Here is a 20,379-nt window from a genome sequence, read left to right as displayed (position 1 = left end):
TATTAATGTCTGTCTGAGAATGCGGGGTTCAAATCCTAAAAATACTCTGTCCAGCCAGAGCCCAGGAGTTGCTGGTGTGGGCCAGTGGCTGCATCTGGGTCAGATAGAGATAAAGAGGAAGAGACACACACCCAATGCCAGGAAAGACTGGGAGAGTGTGTGAATGTGAGGAAACTGAGGTAGCATGGATGAGAGAGGCACAAGAGACAGAGCCTTTGTTTCATGTGGAGCAAAGATGTATAAAATTACTGATGCCAGTTAGTCAAATTATGGCAACATTTAGGGTAATCTGTTATCCTACACTGCAAAGAATTTCCTTCTAAGAGAGTCTGGAGATACATCTGATACCAGACATAAAAACCAAGTATTCAGTAGGATCCATTTCAAGTCCAGCTTCAGGATGTTCCAAAATAAGAATGTGGCAAAAAACAAAGTATTCCCAACTACCCTTTTCTGAGCCACTGCCCTCCTCCTTACCTCTTCAGAGCCCCTTCTTGCAGCCAAAGTCCCAATGAAGGTCTTCAGACTCCCTTTTATAGCTGCCCCCAACCTCACTTCTAAATCCCAGGCCTTCGTGTAGCCCCTCTCTCCAGAAGGGAGCTGCATGGTGGTCCCAAAAAGGCAAGAGGAGCCCAGAGTCAGAGGGAAGATGCCATGTAACCTTGGTCCATGAGCTGACCTTTTTGGGCCCCTCTCTGAAATTGTGGGATGCGGGGCTGGGACCTGGCCCAGGCCTGGAGAGAAGGCAGTTTTGGCACCCATCCAGGCCCCTGACGTCAATGACTCTCCAAATAATGGAATCAATATTGGGGGGTGGGAGCAAGCGTGAACCAAGCCCCAGCGATTAGAAACAGATCAGCACAACCCCACAGCTGATTCTGATAGAGCTGCCTTGGAGCGTTTGGGTGGGAGGCCTGGAAGAGGTAGACCTGCAGGGGTGGGGTTGTGGGGTGCTCAGGAATGGGTAGGCAGAGCCACCATGTGTCCAGAGCTCGAGGGTATACAAGTGGGTAGAGATTTGAGCTGTCTGGGATTGGAATGATGGGGTGAGGGACCCTGTCCTGGTCCCTTTCTCCTCTGAGTCTACAGGGTTCTGAGGCTAGGTGAAGTTTGTGGATGGAGTGACAAATTTCAGCCAACGAGTGATAAAGAGTGGGCAAGGGGAGTTCATCGCTCTGCATTCCAGATGTGGGCCCCTAGGCCATATTAGGGGTCACCGGTTATACCCATGTAGGGGAAGAGTTCTGAGTGAGATCTAAGTAAGATGACCTTTTGCTTGGAGGCAAAGTGCATTAATCCAAAATAGAGAGATGGGTATCCCTCCTCGGATTGGGAGTCTGGCCTCCACCAGCTTACATTCTCTCAGCCTCCAGAGGGCAGCAGGTGAGGATGGAGGGGACCATAGGGTCTATGGGGGGCTGGCCTGGCAGCAGCTCACAAAAAACAGGAAGAAGGGGTGGGGGAGCGGCTGTAATTATGGGGCATTTATTATTAATCAGATGAAATTGCTGGAAGCAGCTGGTGTAATGTGCGTAGCGATACAGACTCTGCATGCTTCCCCCACAACACGCACACACGCATACAAACACCATACAGCTTGAGCCTTGCTTGCTTTCAGTTTGTTTCTTGTGAAGGTCAAATGGGTCTATATGTGTCTGCATACTGGAGTGTATCTGTGTTTTTTCATGTCAGCCTGTACCCTCCTCTACTCCTATTGTCTCCTTTTCCAGCTATCTCTCATTCTTTGGCCTAATGTGTCCTTCTCTGTCTCTGGCTTCCCCTCAGTCTCCCTCTCTTTGGGCCTGTCTTGTTGTGGCTGTATCTGTCACCATCAGCCTGCCCATCTCTAACACCTTATTTTAGTTTCTGGCTCTCTCTTCCTGGTTGGTGATGTCTCTGCATCTCTGGGCAGGATTAGAAGACATGGAGTCCCTTTCTCATGGCATGTATTTAGACACCTAATCACACCTTTGGCAGATATATCTGGGACCTGTTTTCAGGGAAGCAGCTGGACCCTGAGGATCAGCTGGGGTCTTATTGAAGGTGAGGAGTCTTTTGAATGGCTGGAGTTTGTAGAACAACAGTGGCTTTCAAGATATCCCTGAGTTCAGGACTAGCTCCTTTAACAACTACCAGTTGTGTGACTTTGGGCAAGCTGCTTCTGCTCTCTGAGCCTCAGTTTTAGGGTTTGTAAAATGGAAACAGGATTACCTCGAAAGCTTGTGGGTTTTTTGTGTGTTTGTTTAATATAGGGTTTCACTTGGTTACCCAGGCTGGAGTGCAGTGGCTCAATCTTGGCTTACTGCAACCTCCGCCTCCCAGGCTCAAGTGATCCTCCCACCTCAGCCTCCAGGATTTCACTATATTGCCCAGGCTAGTCTGGAACTCCTAAGCTCAGGTGATCCACCTGCTTCAGCTTCCCAAAATGCTGGGATTACAGGTGTGAGCCACCATGCCCAGCCTTGAAGCTTGTTTTGATGGTTCAGTATCAAAATGTAAATTAAGTACTTGTCATAGTGTCTGGGAAATCCAGGACCCTGAACAAGTACTACCTGCTATTATTATTGGGAAAGGCACTGTGGTGGTGGATGAGAGATCTGCATAGGCAGACTGGTATAGCAGCAAGGTTTTGGAGCCAGATATGGACTCAAATCTAGGCTCTGGAACTGGTCAGCTCTTTGGTCTTGGGCAAGACCTCCTTGAAGCTCAATCCCCTTAGCTATCAAATGGGAAGAACATCAGAACCTACCTCATGGAGAAATCATGAAGATTAAGTAAGATAATGCATATAATGTGCCAAACACAGTTCCCGGCATATAATAGATGCTCAATAAATCATACTGGTGATAGGAAGGGTGTGTTATGATGGTGGTTATTTGCACCATGCCTGTGGCCCTGTGACTCTAGGATTGTGCATGTGAAGATGTGTGTGATGTGGAGGTGCCTGTGTGTCTGCAAACTGATTGCATGGGAATTATGGATTGTCTGTGGGTGTGTATCTGTGTTGTATCAGGCCACTGCCTTCTGGCAACCTTTGTCCCTGTGGTTCAGAACCTGAAGTAAGCAAGCGGGGCTGGAAGGGGTCTGTGTTACTCTCAACTTTTCTTCTTACAGATGTTTATCTGCTGCCTGACTCAGTCTCCCCTTCTCACAGTGGAGCTGGAAGTATGGAATGGCCTCTGAGTTGGACTAAGGCCTGTGGCTCCTCTGTGACCTCTGATGTGTGCCCTTTGCCCTTCTAGAATCTAGCCTTGTCACCTTGTCTCGCCCACTTGGTTTTGGAAATTCTGAAGAGTTTGGTCTGGAGGAGGAAGAGGAGGACATTGATGTGCTTGGTGTGTGGCCAGTGCTGAAGAGGTAGGTGCTGGGGCCCAGGTGGGACAGGTCGATCTCAGGGCATGAGGCGGGTGCAGTGGGGCTGTAGGTCTAGGGCACATGAGTGGAAGAGGACCTGAGATTCCTTCCTCTCTTGCCCTGTCATTTCTTCTTCCAGAGGTTTTGGATTCAGCCTGGCTGAGGCTTTTCATGCTCTCATTATAGGCCTAGAAAGGGAAGAGACTTACCTATGGTCATACAGGCAAGGGCAACACTAGGTCAGGAAACGGGGTTCTACGCTAAGTGGGGACTGAGTCCAGATATGAGAGTATGTTTCTGTTTCAGTGTCCTCAGGTTTCCTCTCTGCCCCCAAAACATCTCTCTGGCTTGATTGGAGGAGCAGCTAGGCTTGAAAGAGGTGGAATGGGAGGTCAGAAAGTCCAGAATCTTCTGAGGCCAGCTGTGGGGCCGCGCCTGACTCTCCCTGTCTCTCATTCAAGCCAGGCAAGGCCCCTGGATTGGCGGCTTGGGGGTGGGGGCATCCAAGGAATTGAGGCACTGGAGCGGAACGGAAGGGCCTATTGTCCAAAACCCGCCAGAGGCCCACAAAGGCCTGCCGGGCTTTTCATCTCAGCTCCCAAACAGACTGGCCATTTTCCTGGCTGGGGGCTGGGGGGGACTAACCCTTCACAACTGGGACGAGGGTGTTGTGGAGGGTGGAGTGGGGTACCCCAGGCTGACACATAAAAGGGGCTTAAGATGGAGCTGGGGCCCAGGAGAGGAGGAAGGGAGGCCTGAGATGGCTACAGAAAGTTAAGCTTTTCACCTCACTGTTTCCAGAGGACCCAAGGACATGGGGTGTGTATCTGATAGAAGTTGAGGCTAGGACAGGGCTAGGAGATGGATTTACAGAATAAAATATAATATTTATGGGGGATACCTTGGGAGGAGTCTCGTGGCTTAGAGTGGGCTACTGAGCTTTGAGGGCACATAATCCTCCACAAACTGGGACCACCTTAGGGACCCGGGACAGGAGCTGGAGAAGAGAGGATAGTGGTCAGGGGAAAGAATGGGCTCCCTGCAGCAGGAAGAACTGAGGCCAGACAGCAGGAAGGACTTCCTGCCAGTGAACAGTAGCTCAGATGCCCTGACCCTGTTCCTGGGGATCTCAGAGGATTGCCTTGGAGAGCAGGGGAGCTGGAGAACACCCCAGGGGCTCAGGCTGAGGCAGCTTCTGTGAGGGCCAAGGAGGAGGAGGAGGCCAGAGAGGGAGGACTTGGCAGTTCTGTTCACCCTCCCCCACCAGCACCTCCAGCACCACTTTAAAAACAGCTTTTTAATTTAACAAAGTGGCTGAAAACTGTTTTTGGAAATAAAAGATATTTGCTGTCTCCCAGGCTAGCACTCAGCCCTTGCAGAGAGCCTCTCTCTCTGGGTTTCTCCCTACTGCCGGTGGTTCCTTTCTTCCCTGTCTCTCTTTTTGTTTGTTTCTGCTCCTCACACCCCCCCACACCCCGCCCAGCTTCCCTTTGGCCTCCCATCACCCTCTCTCTCTCCATCATCCTCTTTCCATCTCAGCCTCTGTGGGAGCCTCACCCTCAGTGCCTTATCTTGATGGTATCTCTGCATTTCCTTCTGTCTCTCCTCTCCCAGTCTCTCTCTTCTGGGGCACATCTCTCTCTCTCTTGATTTGTCTCTGTCTCCCAGCCTGTCTCAATCTCTCTCTCCCTCCACCCCCCTCCTTTTCCCCCAACCCCGGCTCTAAATGGGTCTATTTAAAACGCCCAACGCTGCCAAGTCAGAAAAGCGTCTCCTGATAAAGCACATTAGGCGGAGGGAGGAAGGAGGGGGAAGGAGGGAGCGGCGGGCGGACGGATTGATCCAAGCCCGTAACCCCATTAATCAGGCAGCGTGGATCCCCCTCCCTCCCCCGTTCCAGCCCCTTTTGAGCTAAAAGCCCCTTAAATATTTATCACCCCTCCCCAACAGGGGCAAAGGGAGGGATGTATGGCCCTTGGTGTAAGTATCCACAGCTGTCTGGTGCCCCTGACCCTGTGTGCCTGTGCTCATGTGTTACGGGTGTGCACACCTGACAAACCCAGGGTCCAGCAGCCAACCTGCCCCTCACCCTCTGGGCAGCCTGGTCCCTTGGGTTCCTGTAGACCCTAGGAGTCTGGCTCTGCTCCTGTCCCTCTGGAAGGGGGACCTGGGGTCCTCATCCCAAATGCAGAAAGTAACTGGAGAACGGGTGGCATTGCACTATCATTCCCAGAGGGCAGGATGGTGAGCCTGGGGTTCAGTTCCCAGATTCCTCCAAATTCCCAGCATTGGAAGTAACTTGGGGAATAAAGTTAGGGCCCCATGCTCCTAAAGTAAGGCAACTTGGAAGGTTGGCTCAAGTTCCCACTTTATCCTCAGAGGGCAGGAATAGGACCTGGAATAGGACCTGGGGGTAGGCTGGGAGTCTCCTGTGCCCTAAAAATTGTGGGAAGGTGAGCTGGTGGGCCTTGGGTGGGGGCAGTCACCCCGGGGAAGAAGAAGGTAGCCCAGAGCTGGGTCCAGGTCCCACATCTCTCACCCCTTGCTGATAGTCCCAGGCAGCAGAGGTCAGCCCTGAGACGGGTAGTGGTCTGCCCGAGTTGGCCTGCGCCTGCGGCAACTTCGCCTGGGGCGGGGAAGGGAGGCCCGGGCCGCCCCTGGGTGTGGAGAGGGGCCGGGACCAGAGCGGGGAGGGTCCCCTCTCCCTCCCCTCCCCCATCATCAAGTGCCACATCTCCTCCTGACTCAGACAATTAGATTCAAAGGATGACCTCACTGCATGCCGTCCCTCACTCTCCCTCCGCTAGCTAGCTCGCTTGCTCGTTCGCTTGCAGCGCGCTCCTTCCTCCCCTCCTCCCGGCCCGCTTGCCCGGTCGCTCACTCGCCGCTCGGCCCTCGTCGCTCAGCTCACCGCTCACCGCGCCCCCTCGCCCACCCGCCTGCCGGGACCTCTAGGGGGGCTGCTTCTGCCTCCCGGGTCTGTCCCTGCTGCCCGGGCCCAAGCCCTGCAGACCCGATGCCCGCGGGCGGCCGGGCGGACCCGCGGAGAGCCGGAGGCACCGACGGGGCGCCTGCGTGGGGACTCAGGTCAGTGACCGCAGGGCTGGAGGACTTGTCACCCCTGCTGCCGCTGCGACGCCCCCGCCCGCGCCGGCCAGCCAGCCAGCTCGGCCCGCCTCGGCGCTTCCCGCTCCCTTCTCGGCCCCCGCCCCCCACGGCTGCTCGGCGCGCTCCCCCTGCCAAGCTGTCTCTCTTCTCTTCTCTTCTCTTTCTCTCCCCTCAGCCCCCCTGCCTCTGCAGCCGGTGGGAGGGACTGGGACTTCCTGAGGTCCCAGGGATGGGGCCGGGGCCCATTGGCTGCAATCGGACCAGGCCTCTGAGAGGGGAGGGGGCTCTGGCTATGTCCATTGGCCTGGGGGAGGGGACCACTGCCTGAGTGGAAGGGGGGCTGCAGAGAGAGAGGCCCACAGTGTGGGGTGACATCTAGACAGAGGGGATGAGCTCCTGATATCTTTCTTTTCTCACATCCTGTGGGCCTCTTGCCTGGTTTCATCTGATCCCCAAAGCCTGGCTTCATTTGTCCATACCTCCTAGCTAACTCCAGTCCCCACTGCCTGGTTTCATTTGGCTCCCACTGCCTACCTTCATTGGGGCCCTGTCACCTGGTTTCCTTACACCCTGCTGCCTGATTCCTTTTGTCCCCACTGTCCCCTTCCCCAAAGTCCTTATCATCTGGCTTTATGGCATTGCCCCAGACAGGTCCTGCCTGGCTTCCATGGAGTCACATCAGGCTCCTTTTAGGATGGGGGCATCAGGACCCTAGCTACGCTACACCTGGAGTGGCAAGTGGCAAGGATGTCCACAGCATTGCCGATCTTTCCTGAGTTGGGGCCTGGCCAGCACAGCCTGGATTCCATTCTGCCTGGACAGCGACTCCGTGTCTACTCCTCAGGAGATGGGGGCGGGGCTGCAGGGTCCAAGGACACCTTAGGACTCTTCTCCTCAGTGATTAGAGTGGTTAGCACCTACTTGTTCTGCCTGCTGCCCCCCTGCTTCTGGGCATCTGCCCTACCTCTCTGTGGCGTGGTGCACATGCACATTAGGGGGCAGAGAGAACAGAATACAGTGATGCCAGGGCTTTGGTGGGGGCTGGGGGGCTGGAGTGGAGGGCCTATCTCCTTCCCCTCTCCTGCCCCTTCTGCAGCCAGGCCAGACATCTGGGTGCCTGCTAGACAGTTATGGGCACAAAGAGGTTTTGAAGAGGCCTTGGGATCCCACGGCAGATAGCTAGGCTGAGAGCTGCTGTTGATCCTCATCATGGAGAAGAGGGGGTGATGAGGAGAGGCATCAAGGGCCTGAGGAGCTGGCTGGTTTCTGGGCCTTTCTGGCTCTTGCTGATTCCAGTGCCACCATCTGTCTCCCTCAGGTACTTCCTTCACCTCTCCTGTCTGGACTGTATCTTCCTTCATTCCCTAATACTAGTGAAAGCAGGCTTTGGGGAAGGAGGAGCTGCCTGGGGAATAATCATCTATTTTCTCACTTTTTAGGGACCAACTAAGTATTTCCTTCCCTTTTCCTGCCCTAGGCCACCCTGGTTTTTCTCTCCCTCCCCTCAGGCACAGCTAGGCAACCTGAGGTCCCGGTACAGTGTGGCTACTCAGGGTGTGTATGTGGGTGTTACCCATTGCTGGTTTTGGGGGTGAGAGGCTGAGGGCAACTGAGGGCTCTGAGCTTTTGGAGGGGTACAATGGTGTCTGTGTGGAAGGTTGATTGTTCTGAGTGTGTGATGATATCCATATGTGAGACCATGGCTGTGAGGGATTCTGTGTGTGTGTGACTGTAATGTGTGTGTGCACGCACACCAACGTGTAAGGGGCTGTGGGAGTGGGTGTCCATGTGGGAGGCCCTGATGTGTGGCCACGATGGTAGGTTCTGAATGCCAGTGTCTGTGAGGGGCTGCCTGGTGTGTCTGTAAAGCCGTGGCCCTGTGTGTCTGAGGAGGCGGGGGCTTTGAGAGCTCTGCTGGGTGTAGTAAGAGCCCAAGTGTGTGCTCTGTCTCGGGGTGAAGTGAGCACTGGGTGCTGTGTGGACTGAGTGACTGGTGTGTGCATGAGCATGTGTGTGCGCGTACTCACGCCTGTGTTTACCCATCAGGAACAGATTGCTCTGGCTTCCCCACTGCGAGGAGGGGAGGAAAGGGGAGGAAGGATGGCTTGGTCTTGCCCAGCAGACCAGAAGGCTCCTCAGAAGTAGCGTGCATGGTGCACATGCACGTTAGGGGACAGAGAGAACAGAACACAGAAGACATTTGAAGCTTCTGTTCCCCGCACCCAACTCTGGCTCTGTCAGAATGACCATCCTCAGGTTTTTTTTGTTATAAGCCAATGCATCACATGCATTGCTGTCCCCACCCGCCGGGGTATATGTGTGTGTGTGAGCTTGCATGCATGGGTCTCTGTGTGGATGCAAGGGTGTGTCTGCACCATAGCAGGGATGGGGCCAGGGGTGGGTGTGGTAGGAGATGCTGAGGCAAATAGGTCTTTGTCCCAGCCTCCAACTCTGGAAAGCCATTCTATCCATTCTTGTGTCTCCATGGAGGGCCCTGCCTTGCAGCCTCCTTCCTGTCCCCATCCTGTCCCCGGCATCCGCTTCGGGCCTTTCCCTCCCCCCTCCCCCCTCCTAAGGGAAGTCTTAGTCAACCCTATTGCTCTGCCCATTCCCTGCCTTTCATGGAGTTCTTCCAGCTGTCTAACCTGCTGCAGCATTCTGTCCTTCCAAGAGGAGCAGCACCCCACTCCCCATAGACTTAACCTGACTGGTGTGTGTGTCTTTCCTGGGTAAAGGGGGGGCTCCTGATTTTTCTGGAAATCAGAAAAGACTGGACTGGGGTTGGGGGCTGGAGGATTTGGCACCGGTGCCTCAGGTTCTGTGAAGCTCTCTAGAGCCTATGTCTCCAAAGGGAGGATCTGAACTTATCTGCCCCTTCCTTCTCACCATTCAAGAGGCAGGGGGCTGGACCAGATGACTTTTGAGGGTGAAAGCCCAGCCCTTCTGCATCTAGAGGGCTGCTTAAACACAGGCCTGCATGTATGTGAATATGCAAGCCCATGCCCAGGTCACCAGGCAGCACGCAGGGCCCCAAGTGGGCCTCCACATGTGGGTACAGGCTGGTGACAGATTCTCATCTCCCCAAGATGCCTCCCCAGCTGCCCAGCCAGGCCTATCATGGGAGGGCCCCAGGCTCCCCCCAACAACTTGCCTGCACACACGTGCAGCAGGGCACACATATGCTGATCTCAGGGTCTCCACAGTGCAGGAGACTGGGGGTGGGGGTTTTGAGCACTCAGAGTCCAGGCTACTGCCAAAATCCGTCGGAATCTTGTCCCCCGCCCCAGGCCCCCCATCTCCGGCTGTGGAGGTCACAACAGCAGGTGCGGATACCCACCCCCCCAACTCACTCAATTGGGCCGCCTCCTTTTCCACAGCTTCAGCCAGCGGTGAGAGCTGGGGGACCGCTCCCCCTGCCTCCCTCCTGGCCCCCTCCCACTGGTGCTCAGCTTATCCTCCCCCCTTCTAAGGAGGAGGATGGGGCCTAAGCTTGGGTAGGGTCTTTTCCCCTGAGCACCAAGGCTTGCCCCTGGCGTGGGTGGGGACATGGTAGCCCAGGAGGAAGTAAAGCTTGAATCCTGAACCCAGGCACAGCTTGGAGCCCTATGCCACTTTGGGTGGGGTCACTGAGAGAGCTGAGAGGAGAGGCAGGTCTGGATTCAGTGAAGAGGGAAAAGAGAAGGGGCTAGAGACTGGAGATTCAGAGACAGGAGGGAGAAACACCACCAGGAGTGGGAGCCTGCCCGCCATGGCCAGCCAGCCACAGCCCAGGAGCTGGCCCCTGACCTAGGCCCATCCCTCCTTGGTGGGGGGCCTGCTAGGCCAGCTGCCAGGGGCCAGGCCTCCCTCCTCGGCCTGGTCCCCCCACCCCCTAAGCCTCTGGACGCTCAGGCCTCTGCCCCCGCCCCCACCGCCCACGTTGTCCAGGCTGCCTAGGCCTGGTGGGATCTGGGGGCCTCACAGCCTCAGCCCCTCCTCCCCCTCTTGGAGCTTCCCGCCTGCCCTGATTATCTCTCCCAAGCTCCCCCTCAGCCATTGCTGTTCCTCCCTGCCCACCATGTCCTTGTCCCTGTCTTTGCTGCCCGCTCTGTCTCTCATTTCCTTATCTATCTCTAAATCTATGTATCTCTCTTTCCCTGCTCCAACCTAATTCCTCTGCAGCTCTGAGGCATCTACAGTCCCCAGGTGTTTGAATCAGTGAGTCCATGCTGTGCCCTGTGTTCTTGCCTCATTCCTGAGATGGGCCCTCTAGGCTACTGTGGGGAGAGGTGAAGGAGATGAGGCCCCAGGATAAAAGATGCCTTTTTCCCCCTCACACCGTGGGATTCTAGAGTCTGGGCTGTGGAGGTCAGAGGGGGGACTGGAAGCTGTGGGGAGTCCCCTCTGCTCTATGCTGGGCCAGATGCCCTTCCTGAGATGGATGTTCTGAACCCACCCTGATCCCTGGCAATGGGGGGGAGTTCATCTGGTGACCTTCTTTGGATTTAAATTCCCTGCCTCGGAGATGGAACAGTAACCTTGCTTTGAGGTCATTTGCTTCGAGGCCTCCCTGCTCATTCATTGTCCAGGCTAGATTGAGCCTACCTGACCCTCAACATGCCCACACCTACCCAAACCCTGAAGTTCACAACACCATTATTATAGATCAACACACACACAATTACAACTGAGACACAGTCAGTGATGCTAATTACCCCCCACACCAACCTGATGGTGGCAGGGCTTCCCCAGGGTTGGCCTTGTACAATCTAAGCTGCTGTCTGTGATTCTGCAGGGATAGAGGGTTTCCAAAACTCACACCTCCCTCTCCTAGGTTGTGCCCTCAGCTGGGCATGGGGTGAGGGGAAGGGCGCAGAGCAACTGGAACATTGCTGCAACTGGCAAGAGGCTTCTTGGGTCTTGGGTCCTAAGCCAGACTCTAAAACCAGATAATAAGGGTCCCTGATCTGGAGCCTGTCACTGTGTCTGTTACTGTTACCGATGGCAGCTGTCAGACTCCAGGACTGTCAGTATTACTATGGACTGGTATCATTCTGTGAGACTGTTACTGAGTCTATCAACATCTCTGTGTCACTGTGTTGATGTCACCATTGGTATTACTCTGTGTGACTGAGTCTCATTACATCTTTGATTCTAAGGTTACTGTCACTGTGACTGTGCCAGTGTCAACCGGTATCCTTGCCCTCTTTGTTGGTGTCAATGTATGTGACGGTCACTCACTGCGTTATTGTCATTGTGGTGACTGTCAACATCCCTGTGTGTCATTGTCAACAGTACAGCTGTGTCATTTTCACTGGGCAAGGCTATCATTGTATAATGGTATCTTTATGCCACAGTGGGATAATGGCAGTAAACTGGGGCCCCAGAATTTGACTCTTAATGTGTCACCTGGGTGGGAGTAATGATGACACTGGGGTTCTGTGCTGGGAGAGGTGCAGGGACCCTTGTGCTGACAGGAGGTTCAGGGGCTGCCAGGTGCTGGGCTCCTTTCTTGCTCATGGGGTACCCTCTGTTCCCTCCTCATTCTGGGGCTGACTTCTAGGGGCCAACAGGAAGCCTGGGCCAGTTCGAATAGCCCTTATCTGGGGCTCAGTGGGATTTATCCTGCAGATCTATCCCAGAGCCATGGGGTGTGGACTTGGAAAATTCTCAGGAAAGATGCTCTTTGCCCTGGGATGGGTGGCCTGGAGTGAGCCAGGGCAGGATGGAGGTGTGTTCTGGATGCCTCTGGCTTCATCCTCCTGACCTGGACAGTGGGCCCAGCTAAGATTCTGAAGAAAGGGGGAAGTGAAACTGGCCTGGGGCTTTCTGGATCTGCAGGAGGCAGGGGCAGGGGCAGAGGTGGGGTTTCACCCTTGGATCTGCAGGGGAAGGGGTAGAACAAGGTTTTGCCCTTGTTCCCTAGGGCCTGGGCTCCTAGATCCCCAGCAAGAATCCTTCCAGCCTCCAGGAAGGCCCTGCTCTTGCCTCAAATTGCACTGACCACCCTCCCACCCTCCTTTGTGCTAGAGGAGCTGAGCAGGACACGGATATGCCCTAGGGTGGGCAGATACCCTGCCAGGGTCTCCTCCCTTCTGCCTTTGAGTATCTGCCCATCTCCTAGGTGCGCCATCTTTCCCCTTGTGTATCTTCTATTTCTTGCTGTCTCAGCCTTTCCTTGTTTCTCTGGGTCTCCACTCAGAGCTCCTCCTCTCTCCCTGCCTCTTTCTTCTCCTCCCTGAGTCTCTGTCTTTTCTGGGTGCCCCCAACCCTGCAGTGTCTGTCTTGGTACCCCACCCCCACTCTGCAGAGCTCGCTCTCAGCAGCGCCCGTCTCCCATGGCTGCAGCCCCGTTGGCCCAGGGCCCGGCCCTTACAGTAACTCATCGGGCTGATGGAGGCGACTTTGATGAAGAAGCCGCCCCTCCCCCTGCAGAGGCCTGAGAGTGTGTGTGTGTGTGTGTGCGCGCGCGTGTGCACGTGTGTGCATGTGTGCATGTGTGTGCATGTGCGTGCACTCGTGCACATACATGGGAGTGTGTGCTTGTGTGGACCAGGAGGGGGGCTGAGAGTAGAGGCCACCCACTCCTCCTTTCCCTGGGTACTAACCTCAGCGGCTCCACCTGCTCTTCTACCTGCCTATGCCCTGGTTCCTGCTCCCTTGTGGTGGGCAGTGGGCCTGGCAAGGAGGCAGAGGATCTTCCTGGCTGTGAGGAGAATGGCATGGACAGATGGCAGAGTCAGTGGGGGAGGGTCTGAGGGCGACTGGCCAGGGCTGAGGTCGGGGATCCAGGTAGGCTCTGGCTGCTGATCTCTTTTTCTCTTTCTCTTACACCAGCCCTGAATTCAGGCAGTCCTGGGTTCATTTCCTGGCTCCACCACTTGCTGGCTGTGTAACTTTGGCCATTATCTTAACCTCCTAGGCCTGAGGAATAGCTGAAGAGTGGGCAGTGGCTGAGGGTCAGAAGGAGCCAGACCAAGTGGTAGTAAGGCTCCAGGCATTAACTGATGCACAAAGGAAAGGGTAGCTGGGGCCATTTGGGACACAGAGAGGTTTGCTGTGCCAGAGAGGGGCAGTCAGGGCACCTGTGGCTGTGACAGGGAGGAAAGGAAAAGCAGGCTTAGAGGAGGGGACTTTCCTGGAGAGGGTCAAGGGTAGCAAAGGGCAGGGCACACAGGAGCCCCTTCCCACAGAAAGCCCCAGAAAGTCTGTTGCTCTCCAGCCTCTCCGCAGCTGCTTCAGGCTGATACCCACATTTGTCTCTGCTATGCTATGCCTGCACCATCTCGAGCTGTGTCTCTCTGGCACTTTGTCGGGGTGTATCTGGCACTGCGTCTCTGTCAGTTTCTCTGGGTGTGTGTCTGTCAGTTTCTCTGGGTGTGTGTCTGGCTGTTTCTCTGGCAGTCTTTCTAGCAGCGTCTCTGGCAGTATGTCTGACTATGTGTCTGACAGTGTCTGTGGCAGTGTTTGGAATGGTGTGGATACTTCCTGACTGAGCATCTGGCTGTGGCTCTGACTCTTTTCTTGAGCCGTTTTTCTGAGTGTATGCCTGTTTGTGTCTATCAATTTCTCTGGTATTTCTCTGCTTGTGCCTCAGACAGTTTCTCTGGCACTGTTTCTGACAGCCTTAGCTCTCTGGCTTTGTCACCGACAGCTTCACTGCCTTTGCTCCTTGCTTATCCTCCAGTAGTATGTCTGCCTGGGTCTGTCTTTACAGTGTTTCTGGTGAATCCTTTGATTGTGTCCGCTGTTCTCTGACCATCTCTCTGGCTGGTTATCTGGTTTCATCTACCTGCCTCTTTGGCTTTGTCTGATGGTTCTTCTAACAGTCTCTGGTGTATCTTACACTGTCTGTGGAGCTGTTTCTTTGGGGTTCTGTCTGGTTTGGGGCACTGTCCCTGGCCAGCATCTTTGCTATGTGGCTGGCTGGAATCTCGGAGGGTGGCCCTGGTTAGGTGGCTGGTAGCATTCCTCAGTGTATCTCTGATCTCTGCTTCTGTGTGGTTGATAGTTCTCTCTCCTCAGACTGAAGGTCGGCAGGGGGTGGGGGGGGGTTGTCACATTTGGGGCCCATTCTGTAGGAAATAATTATTTTCTTGCCATCAAGTATAGGCATGTGCTGGGAGAGGGGGAGAGAACAGCTGGACTCTTCAGGAAGTGGGACACCAGACTGGGGGGCACTGGATCCATCCTGGCTTCAGAATAGTTGGCCATCCCCAGGGCCATGTCCTGAGTGTGACTTGTACTTGCATGGGTGCATGTAGACACTGATGCATACCTGCTGGGCTGGGTTCCCAGGCTCCTAGGGGCACATGGCTGCAGTCACGGGTGGGCCGGGGTCCCTGACAAGGACTTACATATAAAAATCCCTCATTTTCTCTTGAGCATTGGTGTACAATTAGGCAAAAGCCACATCTGACCTGGGTCATGTCCCGCTGCCCTGACTCAACTACTCTGAGCTTCCCAGGGCCCAGTGGCAAGGCTTGCCTCGGGGGTGTCGGGGACAGATGACAGATCCAAGGGGCTCCTGAGCATCCAGGTTTCAGGCTCAATCCCCAGGAGCATGGCAGGGGTCCTTCCATTCAAAGCAATCTGGAGAAGTACAGACCTCCACTTAAGTTAAAACACTGTCCCATCATCCTTTCAGTTTATGATGTTTATAGCTAATTAGCTAACCTCACCAGTAAAGTTATTACTTATTTTTTTTTTTAGAAAAATGGCCCTGGCATTACCAATATTGTATAACTCATTCGCGGTTGACAGCATTGTGCAGCCAGCAGTCTTATCGAACAGCAAACCACCATAGGTTGCCTTCTACCATCTTAGCAAACCTTTGCCTACAGATGCCAATAATGTTGCTTTATATTGCCTGAAAGAGGATCTTGAGCCCCATTAAGAAGGGCATTTTGGTGTCAAGGTGCCCTAGCCCTAGGGCTGGGATTTCCCAGTCTTGCCTGAGGAACAAGAGGGGCTCCCCAGGAGGGTCCTGCCTGGGCTGATGCTGCCCCCTTCCCCCACCCCGGTTTCTCCCAACAGATGGCTGCTCCTGTCCCGTGGGCCTGCTGTGCTGTGCTTGCTGCTGCTGCTGCAGTTGTCTACACCCAGAGACACAGTCCACAGGGTGAGTGCTCGCGGGAGCTGCCCACTGACCCCCCTCTTAGAGGTGGGCATGAACCCTTGTTGGCACAGCTGCATCCTGATACCACCCAAGAGCCACACACTATCACTGTCACACATGACCACCCAGAGGGACATGGAGTCATGTGATACTGATATGCACAGTCCTCCACAGCCACACCTGGGTGTTGGAATGCTGTTGGTGTCTCTGGCTTGAAATGATCTGTCTTCCTGCTAGGGTGGCATAGGATATAGGCAGGTGGGATGGGAGTTGGTGGGGGAGACTGGGGTGGGGCCCATGTAGAGTATCTGGGTGAAAGGGGATCTCCTGGAGATTTGTGGGGGTGCAGTTGGAGGCACTGATTGGAGACAGTAGGCAAGACTGCAGGCCTTCTACCCTCAGCCTCATCCCAGAGGGAGGATGGGGACAGAGATGGTGACTGAGAATGAGATGATGGGACAGGGTAACGAAGGAGAGGGTCAGTGTACTAAAAAAGGGACAGGTTAGTCAGCTGGAATGGCCACACTGGGGAGGGACAGCTCAGGGCTGGGCCATTGGCAGCCTCCCTACCCTCCCTCTACCTATTTGTCCAGTGAGGGCTAAGACCTGCCACAGCCCACAGGACAAGGAGCCATGTCCCTGCTGGGAGATACAACAGCCCTCTTAACTTGACCTCCTGCCCCTCTACTGCACTTGGGGCAGCACCTCAAACAGCAACATCAGTCCAGGATCTGGACTAAAAACTCACCTGGAACGGGTTCCCTGAGCTTCCTGCCTGCATGATTCCTGCCTCCTACTTCATGTCAGTTGGGTTGGGTGAAAGCAGAGAGGGTGAGGGCCCCTCCAGGGACCAGGCATGGAGCAGACCCTGGTGTCTGGGCTCTGCCACCCTCAAGGCTGTGGGTAGTGAGTTGAGGTTTCTATGGACTCTTCTTTATGAGATCAACAGTGAGACCCAGAGAGATCCTGGCCAGCTCCAGGGACGTTGACTGGGCCTCCCTAGGGCCTGCCAGTGGTCTCTACCTTGTGCCACTGTGATCCTGGACATAAGACCATCTCTCTGAGAGTGTGAGACTGTGTTCTTGTGAGAGTGACAGCGTGTGTCCCTGTTTGAGTGCATTTCTCTGTGTGGCTGTATCTTTGTAGGCTGTGCCTCATGTATGACACTGTCTGTCTATGTCACATTGCCTGTCTGTGTGCCCCCTGTGGGGCTGTATTCTCGAGTTTGAGACTGTATCTTCTGTGTAATCATATCTCTGTTTCTCTTTGTGAGTTTGTATTAAACTGTTTCCCTGTGTTCCTGGGCATAACTGTGCCTCCAGGTGATGATGCCCATCTTGTACGTGTACCTGTGATTTTGTGTCAGATGTTACCATCCCTGAAGTGAGCGAGTGTCCCTGTGTGACTGTGAACTTGCGTGTGACTGTGGCCTTGTGGGTGACTGTCCTGCATGTCCTTCTTCTTTGGGGGTGATTGTCCTTGTTCCTGTGTGTGTGGCAAAGTGAAGTTGCTTTAGGATGCCCAGGGGGACTGTTTCTGGCATGTGGTTCCCCTGTGAGCCTGTGTGTGCAGGTGCGAGGGAGCCGTCAGCTCTGTCCCTCTGTGTTCTCCATGTCTATGACCTCATCCTGTCTCTGTCTCTCATCCTGGCTTCTAACAACCTTTTCACAGCTGATTCCTTTGGAGCATTTGTCACCGTGTCAGGGCCAAGAACCCCATCCTCCCCCTGCTGCTTGATTTAATTTCTGAAATGGACAGCACATCAGTAGGGGCACCCACGGGGCGGGAGCAGAGCTGTCCAGAGACAAAAGATTAAATCACTGCCATCTTTGGAGCAGTTGCATGGCCATGTGTATTGCCTTTGTTGTGTTATTGTAGCAGTTGTGATACTGTGTCCTTGTCACCTCCTGTTGCCCCTCTGCCTCTCCATTGTGGCCTGTCATCTTCTGCCATTGTGTTGTCATTTTTCGTCCTGCCCTGCCCTTACATGATCGGTTTGTCGTTATTGTCAGGTTGTATTTCTACTTTTCTTGTGCAGCAGACAAGGTGTGGTGGGGAGGTGTTATAGCTGTTGTATTTGATGCGTTGTTGGGTTGCTGTGTCCTTGTGTGGTGGCTGTACCTGCTCCCCAGGATTAAGGGCCACACTAGGTTGAGTCAGCATTGAGCTGCCTGGTCAGTGTGACTGTGTTGCTTCTGGGACCAGGGTGGCCACGCCCCCTCCCCAAAGGTCAGTTTTCAGCCTCCTCCTCAGGCAGCTGGATGCAAAGTCTCTGCTAGGGGGTGCAGAGAGAGGAGCTTGGCATGTTTCCTGGAAGCTCCAGGTTTTTGGAAGGGAGGCTGGAAGAGGGGCTCAGTGGCTGGAGCTAGTGGATTGTTGGGGGGGCTCAGTGGCCTGAGTCTTGGACACTGGGCCTCTGGTCAGGGGGAGGCCCCCATTCAGTGTCTGGTCCAGCCTCACAGCTGTGGCCTCCAAGGCCCCCAGCCACCGCCCTTCCGCCTGTTCATCCTCTGTTCGGCTGGTCCCAGGCCCCACAGACGAGTGGTCAGGGTTGGCTGGGTTTCCTGCTTTCTTCTCCTCTGAAAGGGACAGAGAGGCTCAGAGAGGGGCAGGACAGAGACAGGCAGCAAGGGAGAGACCCAGAGTCACAGAGAGACCCGGGCACAGCAAGGACAACAGAGGCAGCAAACCAGGGCAGATGTTTCAGCGCAGAGCAAAGCAGTGCTGAGGAGGGGGCTCCAATGGGAGGAAAGGGTGGCCAGTGGACCCAAGGGGGATCCCTACCTCCCCTGCAGCCTTGATGGTGTTAACAAGTCTAATTAAGAGGCCACTGGCCCAACTTAATTGGCTCGTTAACAGGAATTGCCTCTGAAAATCCCCCAACTCAGCAGGGTGGCTCTCTGGAGGGGAGATGTAAGGAGTGTTAACGAGGGATCCCGCAGCACCCCCCCAAACTGCTGCCCCTCCCCTTCCCTTCTCCTCTCCCATCCTCACTCCACAGATCTGGCCAAGACCTGGAAAGCATGTGTCCCTCCCGCTCAGGGGGGCAGGATGAGAAGGGGGTGTCCTGAGAGTTCCATCTCCATGTCCCTGTGTGGCTGCATCTTAAATCTGTCTCTGCCCCACTTGCTTCCCCCACTTCGCGCTGCCTCTCGACAGGTGCTCGCCTCCACCCTTCCATCTCCAGTCTCTTGGGCTCCTTCCATCACGCCTGGGTTGCTGAGGCCAAGGCTGGGGTTTGCTTTTGGCTCTGACAGGCCCCTCCTGGGGGCAGCAGAGGAATGGTCAGAGTGCTCGCTCCATCCCAGCAGCACCACAACCCCCTAGCCCCCAACCTGCCCTAAGTAGTTCCCGCCTTGTGAATTTGACAGCTGCCAGGAGTTCCCTAGGGTTCTCTGCTGCCCATTCTCCCTTCTCCTGCTGTTGTCCAGAGCCCTGGATGGCTGAGGGGTGGGTTGTTGTAGGGTGGGGGGCTGGGCAGGCAGAGGAGAGGGAGAAAGACAGGAAGAGAGATGGGGGAGGTAGGGATAGAGACAGGATAGAAAGAGACGAGGATGGCGTGGGGAAGAGAAACAAGGAGACAGAAAAAGGAGTCCAGGAGTGTGGCTCGTCAGTGCCAGCTTGCCTGGGTAATGGATGTCTGTGACTGGGCTGGGCCTGTAGGTGGCAAGAGATCATGGGGGTCAGGAAACTTTAAAGCATCCAGGGACTGGAGAGGAACCTGGTTTTCACTGAGAACTGACCCCTCTCAGCACTGTACAAACTCTCTCACATGCAAACACACACAGAAGATGGCTCATTCACACTCATAGCCCTGGACATGCACGTTCACATACACATTTGGAGACACTCATATACCCACACACTTGCGCAGGCACAGAGGAGCTTTGAACACTCTCCATCTCCCCAAGACACTCACACAGTCAGACACCAAGCCTCTCATGCATCCTCACAGGTTCTTGTCTGAGCACGTTCACCTGAGGGTGCTGGGCTGGGCTGTGACTTACGGCTTTTGTCCTGTGCCCCTGCCCCCCACAGAGGCACCCTACGTGCAGTATGAGCGCCTGGGCTCCGATGTGACCCTGCCATGTGGGACAGCAAACTGGGATGCAGCGGTGACATGGCGGGTCAATGGGACAGACCTGGCTCCTGACCTGCTCAACGGCTCTGAGCTGGTGCTCCGTGGCCTGGAACTGGGCCACAGTGGCCTCTACGCCTGCTTCCACCGTGACTCCTGGCACCTGCGCCACCAAGTCCTGCTGCATGTGGGCTGTAAGTGTTGCCCTCACCCCTCATCCAGCCTCCCTCCTTCCTTGAGACCCAGACTCCTAGCCCAGATCAAGTCCCCTTCCTGTTAGGGGGACACAGAGAGGGGAGAGCTACAGCCTGACCCTTGCCCTCTGATCTGTCCTGGCCTGCTCTTCTGGCCTCTGAGCCCAGTCTTGCCCACTGAGTTCAGACCCCTAGACACTTTGCCCATGGATCCTACCCCCTTGGAGGTCTTGGTTATCCTAAAATCCTATCCTCTCTGACAATGTGGGCAGAGGGCTAGTAAGGCATGGCTCATCCAGGACATGAGTGGGGAAAGACCCTTAGGTTGTGGGTCTGAGCTGGAGGAGCCTCACTGTGTCTGCTCCCAGCAGGGCTGGTCAGAGGGCCTTAAAGAGGGAAGTGGGATATGTGGTTATACAGGTATAGGTGAGGCACTCCAGGAGGCTCCAGGGAAGGAGGAAGGCTTCCTGGAGTGGGAAGCAAATGGAGACTTGGAGAATTTAGAAGACGCATTGAAACGTCATTTCTGGCAGAGAGCTCGTTGTTAC

The 20,379-nt window shown here is 55.0% G+C and overlaps 1 protein-coding gene across 6 annotated transcripts in view; it reads left to right on the top strand.

The window, feature by feature from the left end:
- CNTFR (ciliary neurotrophic factor receptor) overlaps window positions 1-20,379 on the top strand; it is a 39,129-nt gene that overhangs the window by 6,185 nt on the left and 12,565 nt on the right. For 3 of the 6 annotated variants that reach the window (XM_017542991.2, XM_017542992.2, XM_017542990.2), the window contains exons 2-4: window positions 3,243-3,357; window positions 15,478-15,562; window positions 19,598-19,831. In XM_017542991.2, coding sequence (XP_017398480.1) covers window positions 15,478-15,562; window positions 19,598-19,831 — 319 coding nt within the window. In that variant the 5' untranslated portion in view covers window positions 3,243-3,357. Of the gene's footprint in view, window positions 1-3,242; window positions 3,358-3,493; window positions 3,551-6,417; window positions 6,442-15,477; window positions 15,563-19,597; window positions 19,832-20,379 lie in introns of those variants that run through there. The other 3 variants (XM_037743648.1, XM_037743650.1, XM_037743649.1) reach the window with 3 other exon arrangements.

Source organism: Cebus imitator, unplaced genomic scaffold, assembly GCF_001604975.1.
Source record: "Cebus imitator isolate Cc_AM_T3 unplaced genomic scaffold, Cebus_imitator-1.0 Scaffold149, whole genome shotgun sequence".
NCBI lineage: Eukaryota > Metazoa > Chordata > Mammalia > Primates > Cebidae > Cebus > Cebus imitator.
This window is presented reverse-complemented; position numbering and strand designations above follow the sequence as displayed.